At 40.5% G+C, this 27,703-nt stretch overlaps 1 protein-coding gene across 1 annotated transcript in view; it reads right to left on the reverse strand.

The window, feature by feature from the left end:
• The window catches only part of PDCD6IP (programmed cell death 6 interacting protein), a 44,578-nt gene extending 26,117 nt beyond the window's left edge, over window positions 1-18,461 (reverse strand). The window contains exons 1-4 of the mRNA XM_079794424.1: window positions 18,101-18,461; window positions 7,973-8,027; window positions 6,706-6,775; window positions 1,328-1,455 (exon numbers count right to left, since the gene is read on the reverse strand). Of these exons, the coding sequence (XP_079650550.1) occupies window positions 1,328-1,455; window positions 6,706-6,775; window positions 7,973-8,027; window positions 18,101-18,309 (462 nt within the window). The 5' untranslated portion in view covers window positions 18,310-18,461. The remainder of the gene's footprint in view (window positions 1-1,327; window positions 1,456-6,705; window positions 6,776-7,972; window positions 8,028-18,100) is intronic.
• Between the last annotated feature and the right edge of the window lie 9,242 nt (window positions 18,462-27,703).

Genomic DNA, 27,703 nt, shown 5'->3' on the forward strand with positions numbered 1-27,703 from the left:
ATCAGCTGACACTGCCTAGTAAACGAAAAGAATCACAGACTAGAACAGCAACGAATCCAGTCTCTCATTCACAGATACGGAACTGGAGGCCTACAGCAGTTAAAGAAGTTAGACAGGACATGCAGCTATTGGTGGCAAACAGCCTAGAAAAGAATCTAGGTCTTGTAATACATTAGTTATCTTTCCATCACTAGGTGTCCTGCTGTGAAACACAGAAGTGACTCACAGAATGGAATGTGTCCTCAATAATTCAGAATGCCCTCTAAAATCTCACATGCCAGTTAACAATTACAATTAATAGAAAACTAAATAAAAATTTACTTCATTACTGCATTTTAAAACATTTGCCATTTATGGCCTCAAAAAAAAAAGGTACATATGCATCATCTGATTGTATGGTAAGCAACAATATGGAGTACATTGTTTGCTTAAAGTATGTTTTCCTCTCACTTTTCTAAAACAGCATTCCTCACCTCTCCCCTAAACTTCAACAATGGGAAAAATCAGACTCCACCTCTGGGAGACACTGGAAAGAACATTTGGAATTCCATTAAATTTGGTTGGAATCAGGACACCTGGAACTCCAATGCACCACTTTATTAACACTTCTGCCCTTAGTCTTCCTGTTTGTAAAATGAGAATGACACTATATAACATGCCTCACATGGTTTACCTGAGAGTCAAATAATGTATATGAAAAAACTCTGAAAATTATAAGGTAACATAAAACATGAAAACAAAATTATAGATATTACCACTTAACAATAATCACTTATTGTTCTTTAAATTGAAACAAAAAAATTAAAGCTGAATAAATAACAATTGCCACAAAAATCATATGCCTTATTAGTAAATATAGTATAACATTACATATCTGACCACATTTAAATATGACCTCTCAACAAGTGTCAAAGTTAAACTTTTCTTGCTAAGAGGTCTTAAGTTTTGTGACTTGTGTGAAACTTTACAAGTGTCTCACTATAAGAAAAAATATTAAAATAAAATAATGTACAAAATTTTTTTTTGTACAAAATTTTTTAATGAGGTTATTTCATACATTTTATAATTTGAACCTAATTTATTGAGCCATTATGTGCCAGGCACTGTGCTAGGTGCTGGGTATACAATGGTGAGGAAAATGAGAGCTGGTTTATAGTATGTAGTTTATCTAAGAACCTCAAAAATATAAATCAATTCATTAAAAAATATACTACTTTTCAAGAAAATATGTGTGTGTAAAAAAATATCTGTAAACCTAAATGCAAATTATTTTCAATTTAATCCAACTTAGTGTTGATCATTATGTAGTAACTACTGTTCTGCATACCTGGTAATGCTTAGCAGCGATTTTCAATCCTTCATCATTATCCAGGTTCTGTTCTGCTGCAATTTGGCTAGCTAAGGCTGCACAATTGAACAACACACAGCTCTTTTCATATCCTAAGCTTGCAAGAGCTGTAAAAAATTGAGAAGGAAAATTTATCAGATTATTTTTCTAAAGAAAATTAATGTTTCAAAGAGAAATAATACAATCTCTATCCCACTGCCTCTCACAAAAACAAGTTTCCAGACCTGTTTTCTCACTCATCATAGGCTCCCATATTGATAGCTGCCCTGCTAGGCATTTATTTTCATAACAATATTCCCATCATCTAAAATTCAACAGATCAATATATTATTCTTTCCTTCCCTGTAAGTCCACACTGTTAGTGGTCAAGTTCAAAATGAAAAGGCATTTTCACATCATTTCTCACTTAAATTCAATACATTATTTCTATTTTTCCATCACTTCTCTAAAAAGTATATCTTCCCACCACATTTAAACCAAGTCCTCATTACTACAAACCTAAGCAAATGCCAGAACCTCCTAGCTGACCTTCCATGCCTCATTCCGATATGCCAATACGTCTCTCAGAAGACTAACAAATTATTTAAAATACAACTTTGATCAAGAATCTACATGCCTCACATCCATTTAGAAAGCTACCATAAAAAAATTTTTGTTTTTTAATTAAAAAAAAAAAAAAAAACAGCCCGGCTGGCGTGGTTCAGTGGTTGAGGGACAACCTATGAATCAGGAGGTCACAGCTCGATTCCCGGTCAGGGCACATGCCCAGATTGCGGGCTCGATCCCCAGTGTGGGGGTGCAGGAGGCAGCCAATCAATGGTTCTCTCTCACCACTGATGTTTCTATCTCTCTCTCCCTCTCCCTTCCTCTCTGAAATCAATAAAAATATTAAAATTTAAATTTAAAAAAAAAGATTGAGAGTTTGGAAAAACCTCCAGAATATGATAAAAGCACAGAAAATGTATGGTGGTGGAGCAACTTCAAAACACACATGCATATACACAAACAGGGCAATACAGGAAATCCATGGCTAAATATAAAGCAACTGGTCCCACTACAAAACAAAAAGTCAATGAACTTCAGGATGAATGAAATGTATTCCAAGCAACAGATATGGATAAACTTTTATACACAAGATACATGTATATCCCAGTCTATTGTATTTCCCATAAACATTATCATCCCAAGCTGTAGTCTTTTATTTTGACACTAGAGGCCTCGTGCACGAAATTCATGCATGGGTAGGGTCCCTAGGTCTGGCTGGCAATCAGACCAATCAGGTTCCCCTCCTTTCCGCCTCCATGCCGCCTCCTTCCCTCATCACCTGCTCGTGCAGCCACCTCTGGCGCAGCCACCATGTGGTTCCCTGCCTCCCCGCCTCCCGGCCTCCCTGTGCCCTCTTTCCCGCACTCGCTTAGCACCTCACAGCCGCCACTGGTTGCCCGCCATGTTCCATGCCGCCCCCTGGTGGTCAGCACACATCATAGCAAGCGATCGAACTCCCTGTCTCCCAGTTGAACTCCCAAGGTGAAAATTTGCATATCAGCCTTTTATTACATAGGATTTCTTATGTGTAAAATACTTTGTGAAAACTTTTTTTCCTTATAATTAAATCGTATCTTTTTTCCTTTATGATCTCTCCTATCATACCTAAACACAAATCAGGTGGTTTTTTTAAAAACAAATATTCAATTCTCCTTCCTTCAAATAGCTCTTTTTCTTACTATTCAACTCCTCCCCATTTTAACCTGTGCTCTTTATATATATATATATATATATATATATATATATATATATATATATATATATATAAATATATATATATAAATATATATATATAAATATATATATATATATTTTTTATTGATTTCAGAGAGGAAAGAAGAGGAAGAAAGAGATAAAAACATCAGAGGAGAGAGAAACATTGATCAACTGCCTCCTGAACACCCCCTATTGGGGATCGAGCCCACAACCCTGGCATGTGCCCTGACTGGGAATCTAACCGTGACCTCCTGTTTCAGAAGTCAATGCTCAACCACTGAGCCACGCTGGCTGAGCTATGCTCTTCTTTTTCACACAAAGCCTTTCAAAATGAAAACAGCTTGATTATATAGTTTTTCTAAAACTTAAAATAGTTTTTTAAAACTACAAAAGAAAATAAAAATCACCAAATATGTTACACCTCCCAGAGTTACCCACTGTTAATAAAAATGCAGCAGCTCTGACCTGTAATAGGCCTTTTACTCAATATTCCATGGAGATACCTTTAAATGTCAAATATATATTTACATTATCATTCTTTTTTTTAAAATATATATGTATTGCCAAAACCGGTTTGGCTCAGAGGATAGAGCGTCGGTCTGCGGACTGAGGGGTCCCAGGTTCGATTCCGGTCAAGGGCATGTACATTGGTTGCGGGCACATCCCCGGTAGGGGGTGTGCAGGAGGCAGCTGGTAGATGTTTCTAGCTCTCTGTCCCTCTCCCTTCCTCTCTGTAAAAAAATCAATAAAATATATTTTAAAAAATAAATAAGTAAAAAAATAAATATATATATACATATATGTATTTATTTATTTATTTATTTATTTATTTTTAATGTATTTTATTGATTTTTTACAGAGAGGAAGAGAGAGGGATAAAGAGTCAGAAACATCGATGAGAGAGAAACATCAATCAATTGCCTCCTGCACACCCCCCACTGGGGATGTGCCCGCAACCAAGGTACATGCCCTTGACCGGAATCGAACCCGGGACCCTTCAGTCCGCAGGCAGACGCTCTATCCACTGAGCCAAACCGGTTTCAGCTACATTATCATTCTTAGAATATAAAATTACACAATATTCTAATGAATGAGTAGCCCATGCTTTATTTAATCAAGACATTACTAAAGGACATTTAACGCCAATATTTACTACTAGAAATACCTTGATGAACTACTTTCTGCTTTATTTAAGCTTTTGTTTTTGCCTCCCACTTCTTCCAGGAACTTGGTTCATCATTTAACCTATCTTACTAATTATCATTTAGTTCTCTTACCATCTGCTCCTTATTCTCAACCTACTAATTTGCTTGTCGCAATATCACTAAAAATCCTTTTCTTGACCTTGCCTCTCTCTCAGCATAATGCTCCCTTTATTTCCAAATCTCTACCCCAAGTTTTCCAAAATAAACAACCCATAGTTGCTGTTTCCATTTCATTGCTTCTGGTCCAGCTCCCAACCTGATGCAATTTGGCTCCTGCGGCATGGCCCTAGCGAAACTTCTTTCGTTGCCAAATCCAGTGACTTCTCCAACCTTACATGACTTGACCCCTACTATAATGACTGTCAATAATGTTCCAACCTGGATGAACATCAAAGTCACCAGGAGATATTTTCAAAAATACTGACTCCAGTGCCTCACCTTGAAATATCTTCCTATCACATCTGGCATTCTGTAACTTTACCTTTAAAGATATACCTGTATCTTTAATATTTCCCCCAGGTAATTCTAATGTGCAACCAGGTTCAGGAGCCACTGGATTACATGATCGCTGAAACTCTTCTGGCATTCAGGTCAATGTCTCTATTCTTCCCTGTTTCCCCTGAGATCTGAAAGCTTTTTCTCAGCCTCATTCTCAGGAATCTCTTCCACTATTTCCCCTGAATGTCGTATTTGCTAGCTCTGGCTTTCACACTTTTCCCAATCTATACTCTCTCTACCAGAGGGGATAAATTGATTATCATTTAGTGGTAACTGTTCCCAAATCTACCCCTTTTGAGCTTTAAATCCATTATTTCCAAATGCCAAAGAAAAGTTTCTACCCAGACATAACACAGAAAACTCAAATTCAACCTATCTATTGAAAGGAATAAATCAACAGGTCAAACCAAGTTATAAAGCTTAATTAGCATCCATCCTTAATTCCTACTCTTCCCTGTAACAGTAGATCCAGTCAGTTTCACCGCTGAAATGTCTCTCAATCCCACCCCTTCTCCTCTGACCCACATACACTTCTTGTCTAATTTCATCCATAATGACTCTCACAAGACTCTTAACTGGTCAGTTTCTCCCCTAATCTCTGGAGTTAGGCTTTCTAGATTCATATCTGGCTTCGTTAAATCCCTGCCATATAACCTTAGAAAGTCATTTCATCTTTCTAAATCAGTTTGCTCAACTGTTAATAACAGTGCCTTTCCTCATTAGGCTCCTGGGGAATTCAATGCCTGGATGGAATATGTACTCAATAAATGTTAGCTATTAATATGTAAGAAGAGCCCTAGCCAGTTTGGCTCAGTGGATAGAGCGTCAGTCTGCGGACTGAAGGGTCCCAGGTTCGATTCCGGTCAAGGGCACATGCCCGGGTTGTGGCTTGGTCCCCAGCAGGGGGTGTGCGGGAGGCAGCCGATCAATCATTCTCTCTCATCATTGATGTTTCTGTCTCTCTCTCTCCCTCTCCCTTCCTAAATCCATATGGTATGTATTTTAAAATATATTTTAAAATACATACCATATTTTAAAATATATATTTTTTTAAATATGGTATGTAAGAAGAAAGAGTACAAAACTCATGAGTATACTATTTACAACTTCACAATCTACTTTCTAATGTCTTCTCCCTCTATAACCCTCAACTCAACCTATGGTTTCAAGCCTTAACAATGTTTAGTATTATACTAACATGTATTGGATATAATTTATAGTGAATAATACTGTTATGTAATAGTACATAGCATATATTCTATAATACATATGTAGTATATATAACATATATATGGTTATATGTAATATTAACATTCATTGCAGCTCATATTTACTGAGCACTGTTCTAAGGACTTTACATGAATTCACTCATTTAATCCACACCAGAACCCAATGAGATAAATAGTACTTCACAGTACTATTCCCTACTTCACACAGATGAGAAAATTAAGGCACAGAGAGGTTATATGCTGAGCTAGCAGATAAAAAAGCCTCACTCTTCTGACCTTTGATTAAAATGTTCTACCTATAATGTTATTTTCTATCTGGAAAAACCAAATTCATCCTTCAAAGGCTAACTCAAACACTGCTTACTTTCAACAGGCAGAATTAACTTCCTCATCCATGCTCCCCTTTGTTCATAGGCTGTTCAACTTTCTTCCCAATCAGTTTGAATACAACTGTCTTATTCACTTTTATAACTAGGACAGTGCCTGGCAAGGCATAGGCTCTCTACAAAATTTTTTAAATTGCATTAAAAGTTGATGTGGAAAAAAAAAGAAAATGTAAAAATGTTTCTTATTTAAAAAGAATCATTACAAGAGCAATTTTAAAAACCTAAAACAAAGTGTTTAGACTAAGTTTCTCATCATTTATTATTAAAAAATTACATACCCAACTTTACAGACCCTCCAAAAAGTGAACCTTTATCAAAAGCATCTTTCCAGGTAAATGTCAAGCAGATCTTAATAAAGAGAAAACAGAAAATTATGTTACCTTCTTGAACCTCATTAAATATTAAGTCTCTTTCAGAGAAAAATTCACAATGAGGAAAAAGACAAAAGCTTCAACCTATCTAAAACATTATCTTCTCTAACCAACCAAGTCCTTTTCCTTTCTTGGCCATAAATTTATTTTATTTTTTTTTTTAGGTAAAATACTGGCACTAAGTTATTTCAATTGGTCACTCTGCTTCAGTAATTGTACACATATTGTCTTCTCCAAAACACACAATCTTATTCATCTTTACAAACACACAATGGATTGAGTAGAATATGAACTTAATTGTCAAATAAGCCAAGAGAAGCACAGGCAATAAAGTAAGTACTACAGGTTTCCCAAAAGATAAAATAAAAACTATTCCATGATGACAAAAGTAAGAGAATGTTTATCTTTGGTGGATGACATAAGATAATTTACTTCTTGATTTGGGTAGCAGTTGTACATGTATATTCACTTTATGAAGATTCAAGCTATACACATATTTTCTTTCATGTTACTTTTCTGTATGCATGTTATACATGAATAAAGAGTTTCCGTCATAAATTTTAAAAAACTGCATCTCATGCTTCTAAAATATTCTGCATATGACGATTTAAAAGAAGTTAGCCTCTTTTAAATTATGTGTTGCAATCTACTTTTTAACTCTAGGTTAGAGTATTTTCAATATACACAAAACTAGAGAGAATAACATAATGAACCCCCAATATACCTATCACCAGTTTTTAGCCTTTTGCCTTTCTTGGTTCATCTACCACCACCCCTTTTCCCTGTCCACCCACCTCCCACCCCAAACACACACATAGTTTTTTAAAGTACATAAACTAAAACTAATACTTCCTGAATTAGTTTCTCTCTTAATTCTGTAAAAGCCAAAGGGAAGAACACTATCGATTAATCAGTCAATAGTGGACGTAAAATGCAGTTAAATATATATACAAAAGTTACTGAGGAATGACATGAATAGAATCCTAGGAAACATTCTTCAAAAAGACATAAATTCGTATCAGATGGGCCTAAGCTAATGTGTATTAAAAAGTCTCATAAAAACCTAAAGATAATGAACAGACACCACTTATTTTAATAAAATGATACCATGAGTGGGAGGAAATGGGTGACTGGCCATTATCATATAACTTTACAAATTAAACAAATGACTTACCTGATTTTCAGAAAATGGGAACTTAGGTTCAATGGAACAAATCTGATCATAATATCTAAAACACAGAGCAAAAGTTAAAATTAGCAGAGTGAAATATTATGCACATTTATGTAAATACAACTGGTTAAAGAATATACTAACATTATTCACGCTTACCTTGAGTGGCCCACAAATTAATCAGCCATTTTGAAGTTTCTGAACATAATCTTTTTTTTTTAAATATATTTTATTGATTTTTCACAGGGAGGAAGGGAGAGGGATAGAGAGTTAGAAACATTGATCAGCTGCCTCCTGCACACCTTCTACTGGGGATGTGCCCGCAACCAAGGTACATGCCCTTTGACCGGAATCGAACCTTGGACCCTTCAGTCCACAGGCCAACGCTCTATCCACTGAGCCAAACCGGTTAGGGCTGAACATAATCTTTTAATGTATAAACCAAGAGCTAAATGCATGCAGTGAAAAAACTGAAAACTCATCGTCCCTCCAAAGAAAAATACTTATCAACTATTATTACCTATAGGCAAATATCTAAACAGAAAAACCAAAGTATTTCTTAAAATACTATTTCTTATTAGGATAACTTGTTATATCCATTGAGCAAATTATTATCTCTGGTAAACTGCTCAGTAAGAACAGGTTTGCCAACTTTTAAATATGTTTTGGGGCCCTAGCTGGTTTGGCTCAGTGAATAGAGCGTCAACCTGTGGATTGAAGAGTCCCAGGTTCGATTCCAGTCAAGGGCGTGCCTGGGTTGCGGGCTCGATCTCCAGTAGGGGGCATGCAGGAGGCAGCCAATCAATGATTCTCTCTCATCATTGCTGTTTCTATCTCTCTCTCCCTCTCTCTTCCTCTCTGAAATTAATAAAAATACATACTTAAATGTGTTTTGGGTATGCGCACTCCTGTCCATCTTCACCACTGCCACACAATTCATCAAAGCTACTACCCTCCCTTCAAGGTAAACTAATCCAAAAGTTTCCTGATCAACCTGTCTCATTTTCTCCTTTCTCATTCTTTTCTCTTTCTTCTTCTTTTCTTTTAATCCTCACCCAAGGACATGTTTTCATTGATTTTTTTGAAAGTGAGAGAGAGAGAGAGAGAGAGAGAGAAAGAGAGAGAGAGAGAGAGAGAGAGAGAGATCGATGTGAAAGAGAAACATGGATCGGTTGCCTCCTGTAAGTGCCCCAACCGGGGACCAAACCTGCAACCTAAGTAAGTGCCCTAACTGGGAATCAAACCTGCAACATTTTGGGACAACACTCCAACCAACTGAGCCAGGGCCTTTCTCATTCTTTTCAATATATTCTCTACAGAGCAGCCAGAATGATCTTCAAATATGAAGCAGTCTAGCCCTAGCTGATATGGCTCAGTGGATAGAGTTTCGGCCTCTGACTAAGGGTCCCCTGGGTTCGATTCCAGTCAAGGGCACATGCCCAGGTTGCGGGCTCGATCCTCAGTGTGAGGCGTGCAGGAGGCAACCAATCAATGACTCTCTCTCCTCACTGATGTTTCTATCTCTCTCTCCCTCTCTCTTCCTCTCTGAAATCAATAAAAATATCCTACATAATAAAAAGGTAATATGTAAATTACCATCACTCCGCTATGCCCACGATTGGGCCAGCGGGAGGCGCAGGGGGCGGGACTTGGGGTGGCCGGGGTGGTGATTGGGCTGGCAGGACGCTGAGCTCGCGTCACCAGCGGCGGCGCGAGCTCAGCGTCTGCCCCACGGATGTGCTGCGGCACAGAAGGGGCCTCTGGGGCAGCGAGCCGGGCGTTTGGAGGCCCCGGCTGACTGACGAGGTGGCGCGGGCGGGCGGGCAGCGCGGCTCCCGGGGAGGAGTCTGGTGGCAGTTGGGCCGCAGGAGTGCGCAGCGGTGTCTGCAGAGAACACGGGTTTCTGCGCAGCCCGGGGCCAGCCGAGGGAGGGCTCATGAGGGAGCCGGAAGGCAGAGGAGGCGGCGGCGGCCCCAGCCTTCCTGGGCGGGAGGCAAAGACCACGCCCCCGCCCCACCTTGCCCTAGGGGCCCAGGGACTTCAGAGCTGCCGGCCACACCGGGTCCCGACCAGCAGACAGACAGCCTATACGTGCATGATTCAATCATGCACTGGGCCTCTAGTGTTAAATATATATATGTATGTATGTATATATATATGTGTGTGTATATATATATATATATATATATATATATATATATACACACACACAACTATACTAATAATAGGGTAATATGCATATTAGTCGGGACGCCGTCACAGTAACGACCGATCAGCAGGCTGCGTGCAAAGCAGGCGTGGATGGGCGGGGACTTGCAGCGTTGGGGACAGGGGCAGGGCCATGGCAGAGAGGCCTCTCCACGCACCTGTGCCGGGGGTCCACAGGCATGCGAAGAGGCCTCCGCCGAGGGCCTGGCCAGGGGTCTGCAGGCACGTGGCCCCGGCCGGGGGTCCACAGGTGCGTGGAGGTCCGCAGGCCTCTGCCGTGGCCAGCCCAGAGACGGGGGCCATGGCAGGGGCCTCCATGCATCTGCACTGGCGGTCCGCAGGCCTCCCCCAGCTCTTGGCCTACCTCTTCAGGGCAATCCATCGAGGAGCCACGGATGAGTGGGCGGGGCCTACCTCTCAGGGGCAATGGATTACGGGGCTTCGGCACTATGACAGGGCACAGGCCATGCTTGGGCCCCACCCCCACCCCGAGTGCATGAATTTCGTGCACCGGGCCACTAGTATATATATAAGCAGTCTTTTCCCTTATCAGTGTGACCTTTGAGCTAGCAAAAGGGATGAGGAGGTATCCAAAGCCAAGCATTCTAACTGGCCTCTAATATTTCCTCCTTCCCTTATCATCTCCTGGCCCTCCACCCCTTCATGAGGGCTATCTTTCCAATGGTTATTTCTGAGGTCAGTTATTTGAGGAAAGGCAACGTGCCTGAGATCAAGTTATTGGCTGGCACGGCCATAAGTTTAGTTACAAACAGGAAGAACTGAACAGTTAAGTAAATACACTGAAGATAATAGGAGCCAGGTTTCTAAATATCAGAGAAAGGAGTTACTATTAAGGGGAGAATAAGTTCTGTGGCTTTGGACTGGAATTAGAGGTATCAATCTGAACTTACTTTTTAATATAGTAGAAAAATGCAAAAAACAGGTGAAGGGGGTGTGTGTGTGTATATTTCCTAAATGTGTATGTTGAGGGGGTCCAGAAGCAATAAGTAAACCTAATGCTCAAATAATGCTCTCCATTAAAAGGAGCCAGTGCTCCTTAGACATGTGAGTGACTCCATGGCTGAGACTGAGAAAATTGAAGACTCAAGCCTAAAACATCTTGCTATGTCAGTAAGTTAAGGAAGTATTTTTTAAAATATGAGAACATGTCAAAAGGACACAAGAATTAGCTTTAAGGGGCTCCCACTAGCCAAGTCTAGAAAAATTTAAATAAAGTAACAAATCATAACCCATTCAGGAAAATAAGAACATTATTCTGAAGTATATAATATGAACAAATGAACAGGAAAAGCTCTACCCTACTGTACAATGCCAAATAATAAATGTAGAAGAAATAATGGAGTTAGGAAAATCATCATTTGACACCTTTCAGAATATAATGCCTGATTCAGGTAAGAGTCATCAATGGATACTAAAACAAAAGTTTGATGGAAATAGGATATTGCATACATAGTCTCAAAGTATCTTCCCACAAAATACTTACTAATTAATACAACACATTTATTAATGTTAAGAAACCTGGGAAATACCATCTTAATCAAGTGATGAAAGTTAACATTACCAGCAACAGGACAAATCAAATAGTGTTCTTCCTGATATGCACTAAAAAGAACACAGCATCACTTTGGTGGTACTACTGCCCAAAATGCATGGATCAGGAGAAAATATGAGACAAATCCCTACTGAGCAACATTCTACAAAGTAACTACCCTGTACTCTTCAAAAATGTCAAGGCTGTGAAAGACAAGGAAAAATTGAGGAACTGTTCCAGATTAGAGAACTAACTAGAGAGATAACAATGAAAAGCAATGCAGGATCCTGAATCTATAAACATTACTGGGAGAATAAACAAAATTTTATTGAATTCTATGAATTAAATGGTAATATTCAATCAATGTTAATTTCCTGATTTTGAATGTTGTACTGTGGTTATTATATAGGAGAGTATTCTTGTACTTAGGAAACAAACACTGAAGTATTAAGTGCTCAAACCTATAACGAAGTCCCATTATTTTTAAAACTATATCCAAAAATGTGACAAGGTCTGGCATTACCTGGCCATCATTCAACACTCTCAAAGCCTCATCTCAGAATATTCCCTTTGCATTATAGTCACTAAAGTCTGTGCTCTCTCTTGGCCCTAAGCTTTCACGCATTTTTTTACTTTTTTTTTCTTTTCCCTCTGTACCTGGAAACTTTTCCCATCACAATTTCCCACCTTTCTTTTATATATATATATATATATATATATATATATATATATATATATATATATATATATTTATTGATTTTTTACAGAGAGGAAGAGAGAGTTAGAAACATCGATGAGAGAGAAACATCGATCAGCTGCCTCCTGCACACCTCCTATTGTGTACATGCCCTTGACCGGAATCGAACCTGGGACCTTTCAGTCCGCAGGCCAACGCTCTATCCACTGAGCCAAACCGGTTAGGTCAATTTCCCACCTTTCTTATCTAGGCTGACATGTCATCAAAGAAGCCTTTCCTCATTCATCCATCCAACAAATACATACTAAGAGCTTACTATGCAACAAACACAGTTTTAGGAAATTGGAATGTTCTAAAACTTTTGGGGGTGAGGGTGGGAGACAAACAACATAAGGTAAAATATAGTATAGTAGGTAGTGATAAGTACTAGGTAGAAAAACAGAGATGTAAGAGGGATAAGGTATGTGTATATCTTTGCATCCTCTACATTATTTGATTAACACACTAACATCATTAGTGCTAACATTATCTCAGTATCTTCACCCCCAAACCAATAATCAGAATGTGAGCAAAATGGAACTGCAATATTTTCTTTCCTGATCTATAAAGCACTAGTGCTTGAAAAAAACTTCAGAAATCGTGAGTCTAGTTCCATCAACTTTATTTTTCAAATGAAAAAGTTATTTCCATAATACAACAAAACTAAATTTTAAACCACAAAAGGATGACAGACAAATCTATTTAGAAATTTACAAAATCTATATAAATGACTCGAGTTAATGAAAACAGAACTAAAAATTACAAATTATTAAAAACATCAATGAGAATACTATATATCAAAACCAGCTGGATACAGCCAAAAGCAAACTCAGAAAAAAACATACAGTTCTAAACATATAGTTTAAAACATACAGTTTTAAACACTAAGTTTAGACTTAGTGTTTAAAAAGAGATCGCTCAGTGGTTGAGCATCAACCTGTGAACCAGGAAGTCACATTGGAGGTCGTGGTTTGATTCTGGGACAGGGCACATGCCCAGGTTGCAGACGATCTCCAGTATAGGGTTTGCAGGGGGGCAGCCAATCAATGGTTTTCTCTCATCAATGATGTTTCTATCTCTCTCTCCCTCTCCCTTCCTCTCTGAAATCAATAAAAATATGCTTTTTTAAAAAAAGAGGTGGCTACAAACCTTTAACAAATCTGATCAAGGGGTAAAATCATAAATAACACATTCACAACATTAGGAAAAAGAAAAAAAATTGTAAAAACAGGTTATAAGAAGAATAAAACATTTTGCAAGAACTTCTGTGTGACTAAAGACAATATAACTACAATTAAGAGACAAGAAACAGATATATATTTGCAATATACATAAGGGGAAGGGATAGCAAGAAAAGGTAAATAATTCCTAAAAATTAGTAAGGAAAAAAGTAGCAACCTAGAAAATGAGCAGAGAAAAAACAAAAACAGGCAATTCACAGAAAAAGAAACTAAAGTGACCAGTAAATATAAGATGCTGAACCTCTGAGAAATCAGGGCACTGCGACCTAAAACAAGGTACTAACATCTCTCATCCATCAGTATAGCAAAAAAAAACAACAATTAATTTGAATTATTAATCAGTGAGTATTAGAGGATGGACATGGAAAAATAAAAAACTCACATATACCTGCTACTGGAAATGGATATTGATGCAACCACTGTGGAGAGTTGAAAATGCAGATACCCTATTCACTTAAACAAAGAGATCTGAAAAAAACACCCTTTTCCGCTCTCTCCCAAAATGCCACTAATTTTTTTAGTGTTGTGGTTTCTTTTTTTAAATATATTTTATTGATTTCAGAGAGGAAGGGAGAGAGAGAAACATCAATGATGAGAGAGAATCATTGATAGGCTGCCTCCTGCATGCCCCACACTGCGGATCGAGCCAGCAACCTGGGCATGTGCCCTTGACCAGAATCAAACCCGGGACCCTTCAGTCCACAGGCCAACACTCTATCCATTGAGCCAAACTGGCTAGAGCTAAAAAATTAATTAAAATTAAAAAAGATGTAAATGCACAAAGAAGAATGGGAAAGGGCACAACAGCATACAAGAGGTTTCAGTGAAATTTTATAAAAGGTAAAAAGTGAATGAAGCAGAGAAAGCTGAAAATCTAACTGCCTGGAGGGCAGGGAGCTAACAAAATATAAGTCAAATCATGTCAGAGAAGCCAACAAGAATCTGAATTAAGAAACATGAGGTACCACTGAAGACAGCATTTCAATATGAAGCTGGGAAGAGAAAGTGCAGTGGAAAAATCTCTGAAACCTTTGACTACTCTTGATCCTCTATTCGGAGAGTAGACTTACAGGAAATGTTAGGGATATCAAACACAGCTAAGTGGAGAGGATGGGTATTGAGAAGCTTTGGTTAGGAATGCTGTCAACATCATTCTCTCTCCTTCTTCCTTACTAACAAAACCCAGATTTTAGCTGGGTATGCGGCTGCCTTTAATAAAAATTCCTTTTCTTATCCTACCCTTCCATGAGATGTAGACATACATAATGGCCAATTACATATGAGCAGGGTATTGTGGGGCAGTTTCCCCACTATCTCCTTTCTCCCTTCCTGCTATCTTAAACTTGGGTATGACTGCTATCTGGACCCTGAGGAAAAGGATTCTAGGTTGTATAGAGTGGAAAGCTGGATGGAGCCTGAGCCTGAGCCTGATGAACTTCACAGAACTACTAAACCAGCCCTGGACTATCAGAACTACCTCTCTACCAACTGTTTACACAGGAATAAAATCATAATTTAACTCCCTGATGACTTGAGATCTACCACATGCAGCTGAATCCAAAGCTGATACAGGTGCCACACTAAAAACAGATGGTATAAAAGACTGCATACATGATTGTTGAGATCCCCAACATCCAATTCCCCAATAAAATTTCAGAAAGCTGACAACCAAACTTTTTCATGGAAAGAGACCACAAGCTTTCTCTCTAAAAATACTAATCACCACAAAAGACATGAACACTGGAGCTTCCTCTCCCCCCCAAAAAAAAAAATTATAATACAGGATTCCCGTCTGATCACCCTAAAGTTCACCATTAATCAAGGCTCTTCTAATCAATTTTTATTTTATTTTTTTTTCTTCTAATCAATTTTTAGTTAAAGCCACTTTATACAGGATGACACTCATTCTCAACCTAATACACATAAATGTGTATTTTAGGAAATTTTACTGGAATATCTCCATGTTAGTAATAATAAAAAGGCAGCTCCATCATTGGACCTATTTGTAGAGCAGTGTACCAGTACTAATCAAGCTAGCTTCTATTCTTTAGGAATTAGCTTAACCCCTCCTTTTTGAAAATTGTATTTAAAAGTTCATTAAGTTAAAAATATGTAAATTAATGTTATTTACACAATTATCCAACATAATTATTAAACGATATTTTGTTTGATTGGAACACATATCTCACAAATGTTTGATTTTTACAGATATATACCCAAAAAACTTTTGTACAGCCCTCCATTATAAAATGTAATAGTCTGTAGTATATCTATTAACTTATCCTAACCCCACTAGAAGAGTAAGAAGTGAGAAGGGGGAAAAAAAGTAGTTGATAATAAGTGAGCGAGGAGAGGATAATACAAAGGAGACTGAAGAAACATGATTAGTTTCAAAGAGGCTATTTGTGCAACAGCCCTATACCTAGGAACAGTTTTCACATTTATGCCTGGGAAAAGAATAAAGGGATCAACAAATGAATGAAGGTTTAAAGTTCACACCAGAACCCTACCCATACCACAATCCACTATTCATTCTTTCTTGTCTGTTAGTCTTAAATCCGTGCATCAATTGTCACTGAAAACTCCAAGCTCCTTAAGGGTTGGTACCAAAACAAACACTCTATTCAAGAAGATTGTTATCATAGTGTTCATTATACCCATGTTTTTTAAATATTACTAATGGAAAACCCGCACTGAATGCTATTCATGTCTACATAAAAATTGCTTTGGAAATTTTTCTTAAAGTTTGTTAATTCTAAAGGAAGCCTAAGTATTCCTAGGTTAACTTTTTTTTAATAATTTTTTATCCATCTCAGAGAAGAAGGGAAGAGGGGAAGAGAGAGATAGAAACATCAATGATGAGAGAGAAGCATCGATCAGCTGTCTCCTGCACGCCCCCCACTGGGGACCGGGCCCGCAACCCAGGCATATGCCCTAGACTGGAATCAAACCCGAGACCCTTCAGTCCGCAGGCCGACGCTCTATCCATTGAGCCAAACCAGCTATGGCATTAACTTTTTTTTTTTTTAATGCTCATACTAAGTATCAAATTAATGATCGTTACAGCCCAACAGTCTTACCTTTAAAACTGACACCAAGAGATCATCATCTAAGCAATCTATTCAGTATCTTCCTTTTGGGGGAACCAGGTCTTCCTCATTCTCTATTGCTTTAATCCATGGGGGATGGAGAAGTTAAACCAACTTAACTTCTAATTTAATTAACAATTAAATTAGCGCATTTAACCACCATCATAAATGGGCACACGCCAACCCAAACAGAGGCTTCCCACAGCCTTCCACCAGGGCTGAGGAGAAAAGGCACTCTCGTATGTTCGATCCTGAGTGTAATGACTCTGTAATTACAGTAGACCCACCGGTGGCCATCTCTCCCAATACGGGAACAAAGCTCAGCTACGAAGGGATCAACATGGAGGCAAGATGCTCCGTTCCCTAAAGCTAAGGAAGCAATACTACTGAACTTCTCCGTTACCAGAACAAATAAGCTCGTTTAACCCGGGCTTGTACTTACAACCTAATACAGCTGTGTTTGCCCTGTTAAACAAGGAGAGTATGTTACATGTAGAAAATGAGATTAGGCGCAAGAAATGTTTTAACTTTCAAGTGCCCTGTTCTTCTAACTGCAAAGAGGACCAGAAAAAGAGCTCTCGTTAAAGACAGCTCAAGCTCAATAAGCATTTGTAAAACAACAAATTTACTCCATGACGTGCATACCTGCTTGTGAACAAAGTGATTTTAAGCCATTTCTCTTGCACCTTCTATTACGCCACTCACGTGTAATTTCTAAGACCGGTAGCTCCTAACCTTGGGAATTTTCCATCTGTCATTTGATTATGATGAACTTGGGAAGATGGTTCATTTCAAGTGGACAATGTAATAAGTAACAGACATTTGTCCACAGTGTCCCAATGCTCCTACATCCCTCAAGCAACCTCTATTTTGAAATTGAAATCTGGCCAAGAAATACAAAAAAAGGGGGGGGGGTGGGGGAGGAGAGTCTTAGTTCAAGACATTCCTCCCCACCAAAACAAAAACAAAAAATTGGAAAGAAAACTAGTTCTGTGTAAAATGTGGCAAGAGAGATCGATCAGGACGTGGCAGACGGTTCCTCCGAGATATCCGATCCTCCGAGCCGGGAGGACCGAGGGCTGCGGCGAACCGGCAGGACCGATCCCCCGAGCCCGGGCAGAGCCAGCCGCAGCCAGTGGGGCGGCTCCTGCTCACCAGGAAGGAATGCAGACCACACCTACGCGCCCCAGCAGGCCAGCGGGGCGGCCGGGTCTGGGCCCAGGGTGTGAGGGAGGGAAGTGGGAAAGGAGGAGGAAGGAAGGGGGCGGCAGGCTGCGGACGGCCCGAGCCCGGCCCCAGGCCCACCTCAAGAGCGTCTCCAGCGCGCCCTCGTGCTTGTCCAGCGGGCGGCCGAGCGCGGCGCGGCGCAGCTTGCTGAGCTCCTCGGCCGCGCGGCAGTACTGGGCCTGCTCCTCCCCGCCGCTCGGGTACGTCTGCTGGATGAACTTCACCAGCGGCTTGGCCAGGTCCACCTCCGAGGTCTTTTTCAGCTGCACCGAGATGAACGTCGCCATGGCGAGCTCCTCCGTCGCCGCTCCGGCCAAAGAAACTGCGGGACAGCGGCGGGGCTGAGGAGCGCCGGGTACCGGGCTGGCGGACTGGCGGACCCACCGGTTTGACGGACGGGCGCGCTCCGCTGGCGCTTCGGTCCGGCCACTTCCGGGAGGTCGCGCGCAGGCGCCGTCCGCGCGCCGCGCGCGATCACGTGAGGGCGTCGGGGCGGTGGCTCAGCTCACCTGGGCCCAAGCGGGCCTGGGCTGCGCGAGGAAATCTGGGCTTTCTTCCCGGGTGGAATCCTGGGCTTCCTTGCCGCCGCGACGGGCGGACAGACGCTTTCGTGTGAAAGTAACCATTCATTCCTTCGCTCAGACAACTCGGGGAGGTCCTGTTACTGCCACCCGCGGCAGTTTGGGGCGACCTGGGCAAGACCTCTGGTACTTCATGCCCGGCTGCTGTGCACAAGTATTGAGTGCACGGTAAGCCTAGGAAGCAAGGTCCCTACCATTCACACTTTCAGGTAAGGACTCAAATACTAAAGTGACACACAAAAAAAAAAGTTTCATGGAACAAAAATCAGCGTTCTGGGGATGCGGGATATTAGCATCCCTTGGAAGAACCTAATTTAAACAAGATGAATTAGAGAAGGCTTTCCTGGGAAGGAGAAGGTAAAATGACCAGTTTGATAAGATGCCTTGGCATTGGAAGAAGGGGGAAATGGCAAGGGAGAGCTTCCCAGAGCAAGGGGCAGCAAGTGCAGAGGTCCTCCGAGGTAGCACTTCCCAGGTGCAGGGAGGTGAAGCCAACACTGTGGGAAACACTTAAAAAGCAAGTAAAGAATGGAATGAAATAAAGTTGGAAGAGTAAGCTGTTAGGTCTGATCAAATAATCAAATCGATACCCTCTCCCTGTGGGAAACTAACTTTTAGATCATTTTGCAACTGACATTTCCTTTAGCTTACACCACATTCATTTGCTAAGACCAGTAATTTTCCCCTAGGGTTTGCCCAAGATCTGGACCTGCCCAGAGAATTCCCAGCTGAAAAAGCCCACTTAGAGTCCTTTGAAATCTCTGCCTCCCCATCCCTGTAGGCTGGTGCCATTTGGGGGCTCAGCCCATCGGGTTTTCCAGATGACCTAATCCTATATAATAAAAGGCTAATATGCAAATTGACTGAAGGAGGGAACGATGGGTCGCTATGACGTGCACTGACCACCAGGGGGCAGATGCTCAACACAGGAGCTGCCCCTGGTGGTCAGTGCACTCCCACAGGGGGAGCACAGCTCAGCCAGAAGCCCTGAGCTGGGCTCGTGGCTGGTGAGAGTAATGGCAGGAGCCTCTCCCGCCTCCACGGCAATGCTAAGGATGTCTGACTGACGGCTTAGGCCCACTCCCCATGGGCCTAAGCCATCAGTCAGACATCCCCCAAGGGCTCCCGGACTGCAAGAGGGTGCAGGCCAGGCTGAGAGACCACCCCTCCCCCCCCAAGTGCATGAATTTCGTGCACTGGGCCTCTAGTAAATATATAATTCTTTACCACTTTTGGCCTCATGCATTCCTTCTGGGACCCTAACATGTGGTGCTGAAACCCAGGAGGGTTCCTGGCTTCAGTCACACTGAGTCTGCTACTCTGAAAGCTGCAGGCAGTGACAGCTCGTCCTGGGCTTACCTCAGCAAACGCCACCCAGCATCCTAATCAAACACTGCTGTAACTAATGATTTTGGCATGTATTAGGGATTTTTTTTCTACATCCCTTCTTAACAGGAGACCAAGTTCTACTCAAAAAAGGGACAATCAACTGTACTCTAGTCTCTCTCTCACCCAATATTCAGTCTTTACCTGTCCCCGTAACCCATAACATCTAACACAAAAGGGCAGTCTAGATAATCCCTCTCCTCATAACCCCCGGTATCTCAGCAGGTGTTGGGATTGGCATAGGGGATTTAACCACTGCTCTATCATCTTTTGAATGTCTGTCTCAGGACCTACAGGAAAGCCTAGATGACATTGCCAAAAGTTTAGTTCAAATTCAGGATTAGATAAATTCACTAGCGACTGTCACCCTCCAAAATCAGAGAGGACTAGACCTCCTAACTGTGGAGAAAGTGAGTCTATGCCTCATTCTGGAAGATGTCAATCAGTCTGACCTAGTTAGGGATGCCACCCAAAAATTAACAGAAAGGGCCGCAAAGATTAGAGAACGTCAACCAACTTCATGGGACTACTGGCTAAAAAATATAAATTGGTATACCTGACTACTTCCCTTTATAGGACCATTAACATTCCTATTCCTCATCCTCGTTTTTGGCTCGTGTATTTTGCATCATTTTTCATCTTTCCTTCAGGACCGCTTTCGAGCCGTCACCAAACCAGTCTCAGGGAAATCATGCTATTGCAACCCCTTATTCCGACCATGAGGAATCTATGCAGTGTTTCAGCCAACTACAATTAAATTCCATCCCCTTATGATCTTGATATCTCCTCTCAGATGGAAGAAATGACCTCCGTCCCTATTCCATAAAGCAGAAAGGCTGAATCAGACCTAACATAAGCAAGCATTAAATCCTTCAGAACCTTGTATGCCAAGTTAAAGAATTTGTATTGTAGAATAAAGCAAAGAAAGCTATAAATGGCATTTAAGCAATAGTGACATTATACAATTTTAAAAGGCCATCCTATGCATCACTCTGATATTGTTTCTCTTGATGAGATGCAGTATGAAGTACAGAGTATCATCTATTGGAGCAAAGTAAATGACACCCTAGGAAGTAACCAAACAAATCCAGAAGGTGAAACATTCTGCAGGATAACTGGCCCCATCTCTTCAATAATTCATTGTTATGAATAAAGCCACTACTCTATGAAAAGAACTTTAAGGGACACAGAGTCTGGATTAAATTCTAGTTTGAACAGGCCACCTATAAAATGCATTTTTCAGGACCCTTGAGGAAATTTTAATGTAAATGGACTGAGTGTATGCTGAAAATGTATTGCCATGGAAGGTGGAGATCATTAACTGGGAAGAACAAGCCACAGAACAGTTGAAATAAAAACAGATAATACAATGTCTCATAAATAATAATACAAGAATAATCTTTCCCATACAACTGTAAACCTATTTTTGCCCGCCCCTTTATATGTTACAATATCTCATTTTGATTGCAAAATGCTGTGCTTTTAGGTGCTATAAAAGAAAAGATCTAGCATTATACCCCAAGGTGTTAGCAGTTATAATCTTTGAAAGTGGAAATGTGTATTTTATTTTTGCCTATCTTTTTATGTAATTTTTACAGCATACATACTACTTTTGCTATATATGTTTATTTTTATCACAATTTTTAAATTTTTATTTTAATTAAAATATTCTAGGTTAAAATAAAAGAGCTACTGTGTAGCGAATGCATTCAGAGGAAGACAAGATGGAACCTGGGAGGCAAATCATGAGACCATTTCAAAATCCAGGTAGGAGATCATGAAAGCTAACATTAGCAGGAGTGAACCATGTTGATATAGTTTTGAGTTAAACATTGAAGAATTTACTGATAAACAGGAAAAGAAAGGGACGAAAAGGGATCAATCAAGTAGACTCCTCATTTGTTAATATTTAACTCAGCCATTGTTTATTTCCTTCATAAACTTGTCCTAACTCGCAAGTATGTTGTTTGTTGATTTACTTTTTTGCTGACTTTCCTACTAGAATATAAGCTCCATGAGGGCAAAAAATTGTGTTTGTTTAATATACCGTTATATGTCCAGTACTTGGCACATTCTAAGCACTCAGTAAATATATTTGAATGAGTAATTATTTTATTATTTGTAAAAAAAAAAAAAAATAGATTTCTTCTAGTAAAACACCTCACCTTCCCTAATCACAGTTACCTTCATTAATTAGGAAATAGGCCAGTGGCGGAAAGAGGATGTTATATTGAAATAGTCTAGCTTGTGCTCTGGTAATAAACAATTGCAAAATTGCAGTGTCTTAACATAATAAACAGTTGTTTCTTGCTCACACTAAGTCAAGGCAACTGTCCAGGGTAACTGTACTTTAAGCAATATCTCAATAAACCAGACTAATTGATCTTTTAGCTCAGCCATCTCAACATGAGACTCCATATTCAAAGGAAAAAGGAACTCTATAGCACCACACAGCAGCTTTTCACTGCCTCGACCCTCTCCCATCCACTCACGTTTCACAGGCTAGACCTCTCACCTGGCCCCATCAAACTGCAGCGGGACTGGGAAGTCTAGTCTTCTATATGCCCTGGAAGGAAGGGAGAACTGGATATTGGGGATCACCAGTGATACATTCCAAAAATGAGTTTCATGCTTCCAAACTTGCTTGTGGTAACATTGCTTTTCCATCCGTGTACTCAAACTTCATACATGATGTTCTTAGAATGTATTCTCAGTGTAATATTTAGGGGGGATATTAAATTCAAAGATTTTTCTCCCTGATAATCTCTAGTTCTGGTAGGCCAATCCTTACCCCCACTGATTGAACCAATAGAAATAATTGCCTCTTTGGAAGAACAGAACCCTGCTGGAAACAGCTTTGAGTTTCAAAATAGAGTTTTGCTACTGGCATCTAGTGGGTAGAGGCCAGGAATGCTACCTACAATACATAAGACACTCCTCCACAACAAAAACTTATTCGGTCTAAAATGTCAGTAGTACTGAGAGTGGTATTCAATCATGGGAAGCATACTGTTCAGCACAGTCTCCAAAATTTGAGGAAATAACTGCTGGGAGTACAGTACAATCCACCTTGAAGGAGTGGGTTGTTCCAAAGAATGAATGAAGGCTTCCTTTGAGAGATGAGAATGAAGCATTGTTGCAGAGAGATTGGTGTCTAAGATTAGGGGGGAGAAATTAAGAACTTGAATTTCTTGAGGACTTTGCCATTACACTAAGGAAAAAAGTCATATAGTACATCATGTGTACTGTGTGTTTGTGTCCTTCCATGTAGGCTTAGGAAGAGTCCAGAAGATCAATCCTGTTTATAACTGGCTTTAAGATTAAAAGATGGCCCTAGCTGGTTTGGCCCAGTGGATAGAGCGTTGGCCTGTGGACTGAAGGGTCCCAGGTTTGATTCCGGTCAAGGGCATGTACCTCGGTTGCAGTTTCCCCAGCCCTGGTCGGGGTGTGTGCAAGAGGCAACCAATCGATGCGTGTCTCTCGTATGGATGTTTCTCTCTGTCTCCCTCTCTCTTCCACTCTCTAGAAATCAATGGAAAAATATCCTTGGCTGAGGATTAACAACAACAAAAAAGAATAAAAGATGGACAAATTCAGTACAGCTACAAAACCAATTTATAAAAATCTGTTGGATTTCTATGAACTATCAAAGAGGAAATAAGAAAACGATGCTATTTACAATAGCATCAAAAACAATAAAATACTTAGAAATAAATTTAACCAAGTAGGTGAAAGATCTGTATACTAACAACTATAAAACATTGATGAAAGAAATTGAACAAGATACCGAGATTGGAAGAGTTAGTGTTGTTAAAATGTCCATTCTAGACCCTGGCTGTGTAATTCAGTTGGTTAGAGCATTGTCCCAATATGCCAAGGTTGTGGGTTTTATCCCTGGTCAGGGCACATATAAGAATTAACCAATGGCCAAAACCGGTTTGGCTCAGTGGATAGAGCGTCAGCCTGCGTACTGAAGGGTCCCGGGTTCAATTCCGGTCAAGGGCATGTACCTTGGTTGCGGGCACATCCCCAGTAGGAGGTGTGCAGGAGGCAGCTGATCGATGTTTCTCTCTCATCAGTGTTTCTAACTATCTCTCTCCCTTCCTCTCTGTGAAAAATCAATAAAATATATTTTAAAAAAAGAATTAACCAATGAATGCATAAATAAGTGGAACAACAAATCAATGTTTCTCTCTCTAAAATCAATAATGTTCATACTACTCAGAGCCATCTATAAATTCAATACAATCCCTATCAAAATTCCAAGGATATTTTCACAGAAATAGAAAAACAATCCTGATATTTGTATGAAACCACAAAAGACCCCAAATAGAAAAAAAAAATCTGGAGAAAAAACAAAGCTGGAGGTATCACTCTGAACATATTACAAAACTATAGTAATCAAAACAGTGTGGTATAAAGACAGATACATAGACAATGGAACAGAATAGTTTCTTCAACAGTGGTGCTGTGAAAACAGGATAGTATCTTCATTAAGTGGTGCTGGGAAAAGAGGATAGTATCTTCATTAAGTGGTGCTGGGAAAAGAGGATGTCCACATGCAGGAAAAAAAAAAAAGAAGCTGGGCTCCTATCTTATACCATATACAAACATTAACTCAAAATGGTTCAAGACTGTAATACCTGAACCCATAAAACTCCTAGGAGAAAACCTAGGGGTTAGCTCCTTCACATTGGTCTTCGCAGTGATTTTTTTGGATTTGACACCAAGAGCAAAGGCAACAAAAGCAAAAATAAACCAGTGGACTACATCAAACCAAAGAGCTTCAACACAGCCAAAGAAATCATCAACAAAATGAAAAGGCAACCACACTAGCTGGTTTGGCTCAGTGGATAGAGTGTCAGCCTGCAGCCTGAAGGGTCCCGGGTTCAATTCCGGTCAAGGGCACATGCCCAGGTTGCGGGCTCCATCCCCAGTAGGGGGTGTGCAGAAGGCAGCCAATCAATGATTCTCTCTCATTGTTGATGTTTCTCTCTCTCTCCCTCTCCCTTCCTCTCTGAAATCAATAAAACATATATTTTTTTAAATGAAAAGGCAACCTATAGAATGGGAGAAAATATTTTCAAACCACATATCCAATAAGGAGTTAATATCTAAAAACTGCAAGAAATTCATACATCTCAATAGCCCACCCCAAAGAAAACATTAAAAAATGGGGGAAACATCTGAATAAACATTTTTTCAAAGAAGACATACAAATGGCCAACAGGTATATGAAAAAGTGCTCACCCATATCAGAGAAGTACAAATCAAAACAATGAGATATTGTTCCACACCTGTTAAAATGGCTATTATAAAAAAAGACAAGAGATTTCAAATGCTAGTGAGGATATGGAGCAAAAACCATTGTGCACTGTTGGTGGGAATGTAAACTAGTACAGCCACTTTCCACTTTGGAAAACACTATGGAGGTTCCTCAAGAAATTAAAAATAGACCTAGTATATGATTCAGCAATCCTACTTCTGAGTATATATCTAAAGTAATGAAATCATAATCTCAAAGAGATCTGTACCCCCATGTTCATTGCAGGATTATTCACAATAGCCAAGATATGGAAACAACTTAGTGTCTGTTGATGGATGAATGTAATATATATCTACATAGACATTTAATGGAATATTATTCTATCTAATAAAAGAGTGATATGCAAATTGACTGTCACTCCAATACCAAGATGGCTGCCCCCATGTGGTCAAAGATGGCTGCCCCCATGTGGACACAAGATGGCCGCCACAAGATGGCCAGCAGGGGAGGGCAGTTGGCAGGGACCAGGCCTGCAAGGGAGGGCAGTTGTGGGCGATCAGGCCAGGAGGGGAGAACAGTTGGGGGGGACCAGGCCTGCAAGGGAGGGCAGTTGGGGGCGATCAGGCCAGGAGGGAAGGGCAGTTAGGGGTGACCAGGCCGGCAGGGGAGGGTAGTTAGGGGCAATCAGGCTGGCAGGGGAGTAGTTAGGCATCAATCAGGCTGACAGGGGATTGTTTAGGGGGTGATCAGGCTGGCAGGCAGAAGCGGTTAGGGGCAATCAGGAAGGCAGGCAGGCGAGCAGTTGGGAGCCAGCAGTCCTGGATTGTGAGAGGAATGTCCAACTGCCCGTTTCGGACATCCCTCAAGGGGTCCCAGATTGGAGAGGGTGCAGGTTGGGCTGAGGGACAACCCTCCCCCCTATGCACGAATTTCATGCACCGGGCCTCTAGTACATTCATAAAAAGGTAACCCTGCCCTGGCTGGTGTTGCTAAGTGGTTAGAGTGCTGACTCGTGGCACAGAGGGTCTCGAGTTTGATTTCTGGTCAAGGTTGCAGGTTTGATACCTGCCCAGGTTGATGAGCATGCAGAAGGCAACTAATCGATATGTCTCTCTCACATCTCCCTCTCCCTGCCCCTCTTCTTTTCCCCCCTTCCACTCACTCTAAAAATCAATGGAAAAAATATCCTCAGGTGAGGATTAACAACAACAACAAAGAAGGTAATCCTGCCATTTCTAACAACATAGATGAATCTGGAGAGCATTATCTCAAAGTTATAAAAACCAGACAGAGAAAGACAAATACTGCATAGTATCACTTATATGTGGGGAAAAAGTCTAACTCATCTAAACAGAGAGCAGAATGGTGATTTCCAGGGGATTAGGGATAGGGAAATTAGGGAGAAGTTGGTAAACGATTACAAACTTTCAGTTATAAGATGAGTAAGGTCTGAGGATCTAATGATAATGTGGTGAATATAGTTCAAGTACTGTATTGTATAACTGAAAATTTATGAGAGAGTAGAACTTTAGTGTTCTCACAAAACAAAATGATGGATGGACTAAATAGTGGGAATCTAACTGTATACGTATATCAAATATCACATTGTACACTTAAACTACAATTTTACTTGTCAATTATACACACACACACACACACACACACACACACACACACACACACACACACGTAGGTATGTATATCTGGAAAAATGAAAGATGAAAAACTGCTATAGCCCTCATAGACCCCAGTCTCTCCTACCTCTGCCCCACAAGGTGTCACTGTTGAAACACAGAAGACCTGCTATAGCAAAGACTGTTCACAAGATGGAGCTCTTAAAACTTAAGTGCTGGGATAGTCTGCAATTCCAATGTTTAAAAAAATGCCAAGGCCTCTTTTTTCTGGGACACACCTGTGATGCTAGAGTAAAATTTATATTCCCTGCGCTTGTCCTCCCAGCCAGCAATGTTAAGCCCAGTTAAGCAGACCAGGCTTCTCTCTCCTTCGTGGTGAATTTCTCCTGGGTAAGCCCCTGGTATCCTTTGCTCCCCTCTCAGTGTTACTTCAGGGAATCAGAGGTGATGTAGTAACACTGACCTTCCTGAAGAAAGTGCTCAAGGCTTCAATAACTTCCTTCTCAAAGGACTCCTTAGTCTTTGGGAAAATTGGCTGACTTTCTTCTGGCAAGCTTCAAACTTTTTATACAAGAGCAGCATTGACAACTCCCAACGTGTCCAGCTACACCCTTCCCCTACCTGCCTTCCATCTACCCAATTAAAAAGAACCCCCTTCCAGAACCAAGGGTTATTGGGGACCTCCACTTCAGAGATGCAGCTGTCAATTTTAAATGGTAGTAAATCTCATTTCCGTTACCCAGGAATCAACAACTTACCAATAGTGATCACTTATTATACTATAAATTTATAACTATACTAAAGGCCCAGGGCA

Source organism: Cnephaeus nilssonii (genome assembly GCF_951640355.1).
Source record: "Cnephaeus nilssonii genome assembly, chromosome: 17".
Lineage (NCBI taxonomy): Eukaryota > Metazoa > Chordata > Mammalia > Chiroptera > Vespertilionidae > Cnephaeus > Cnephaeus nilssonii.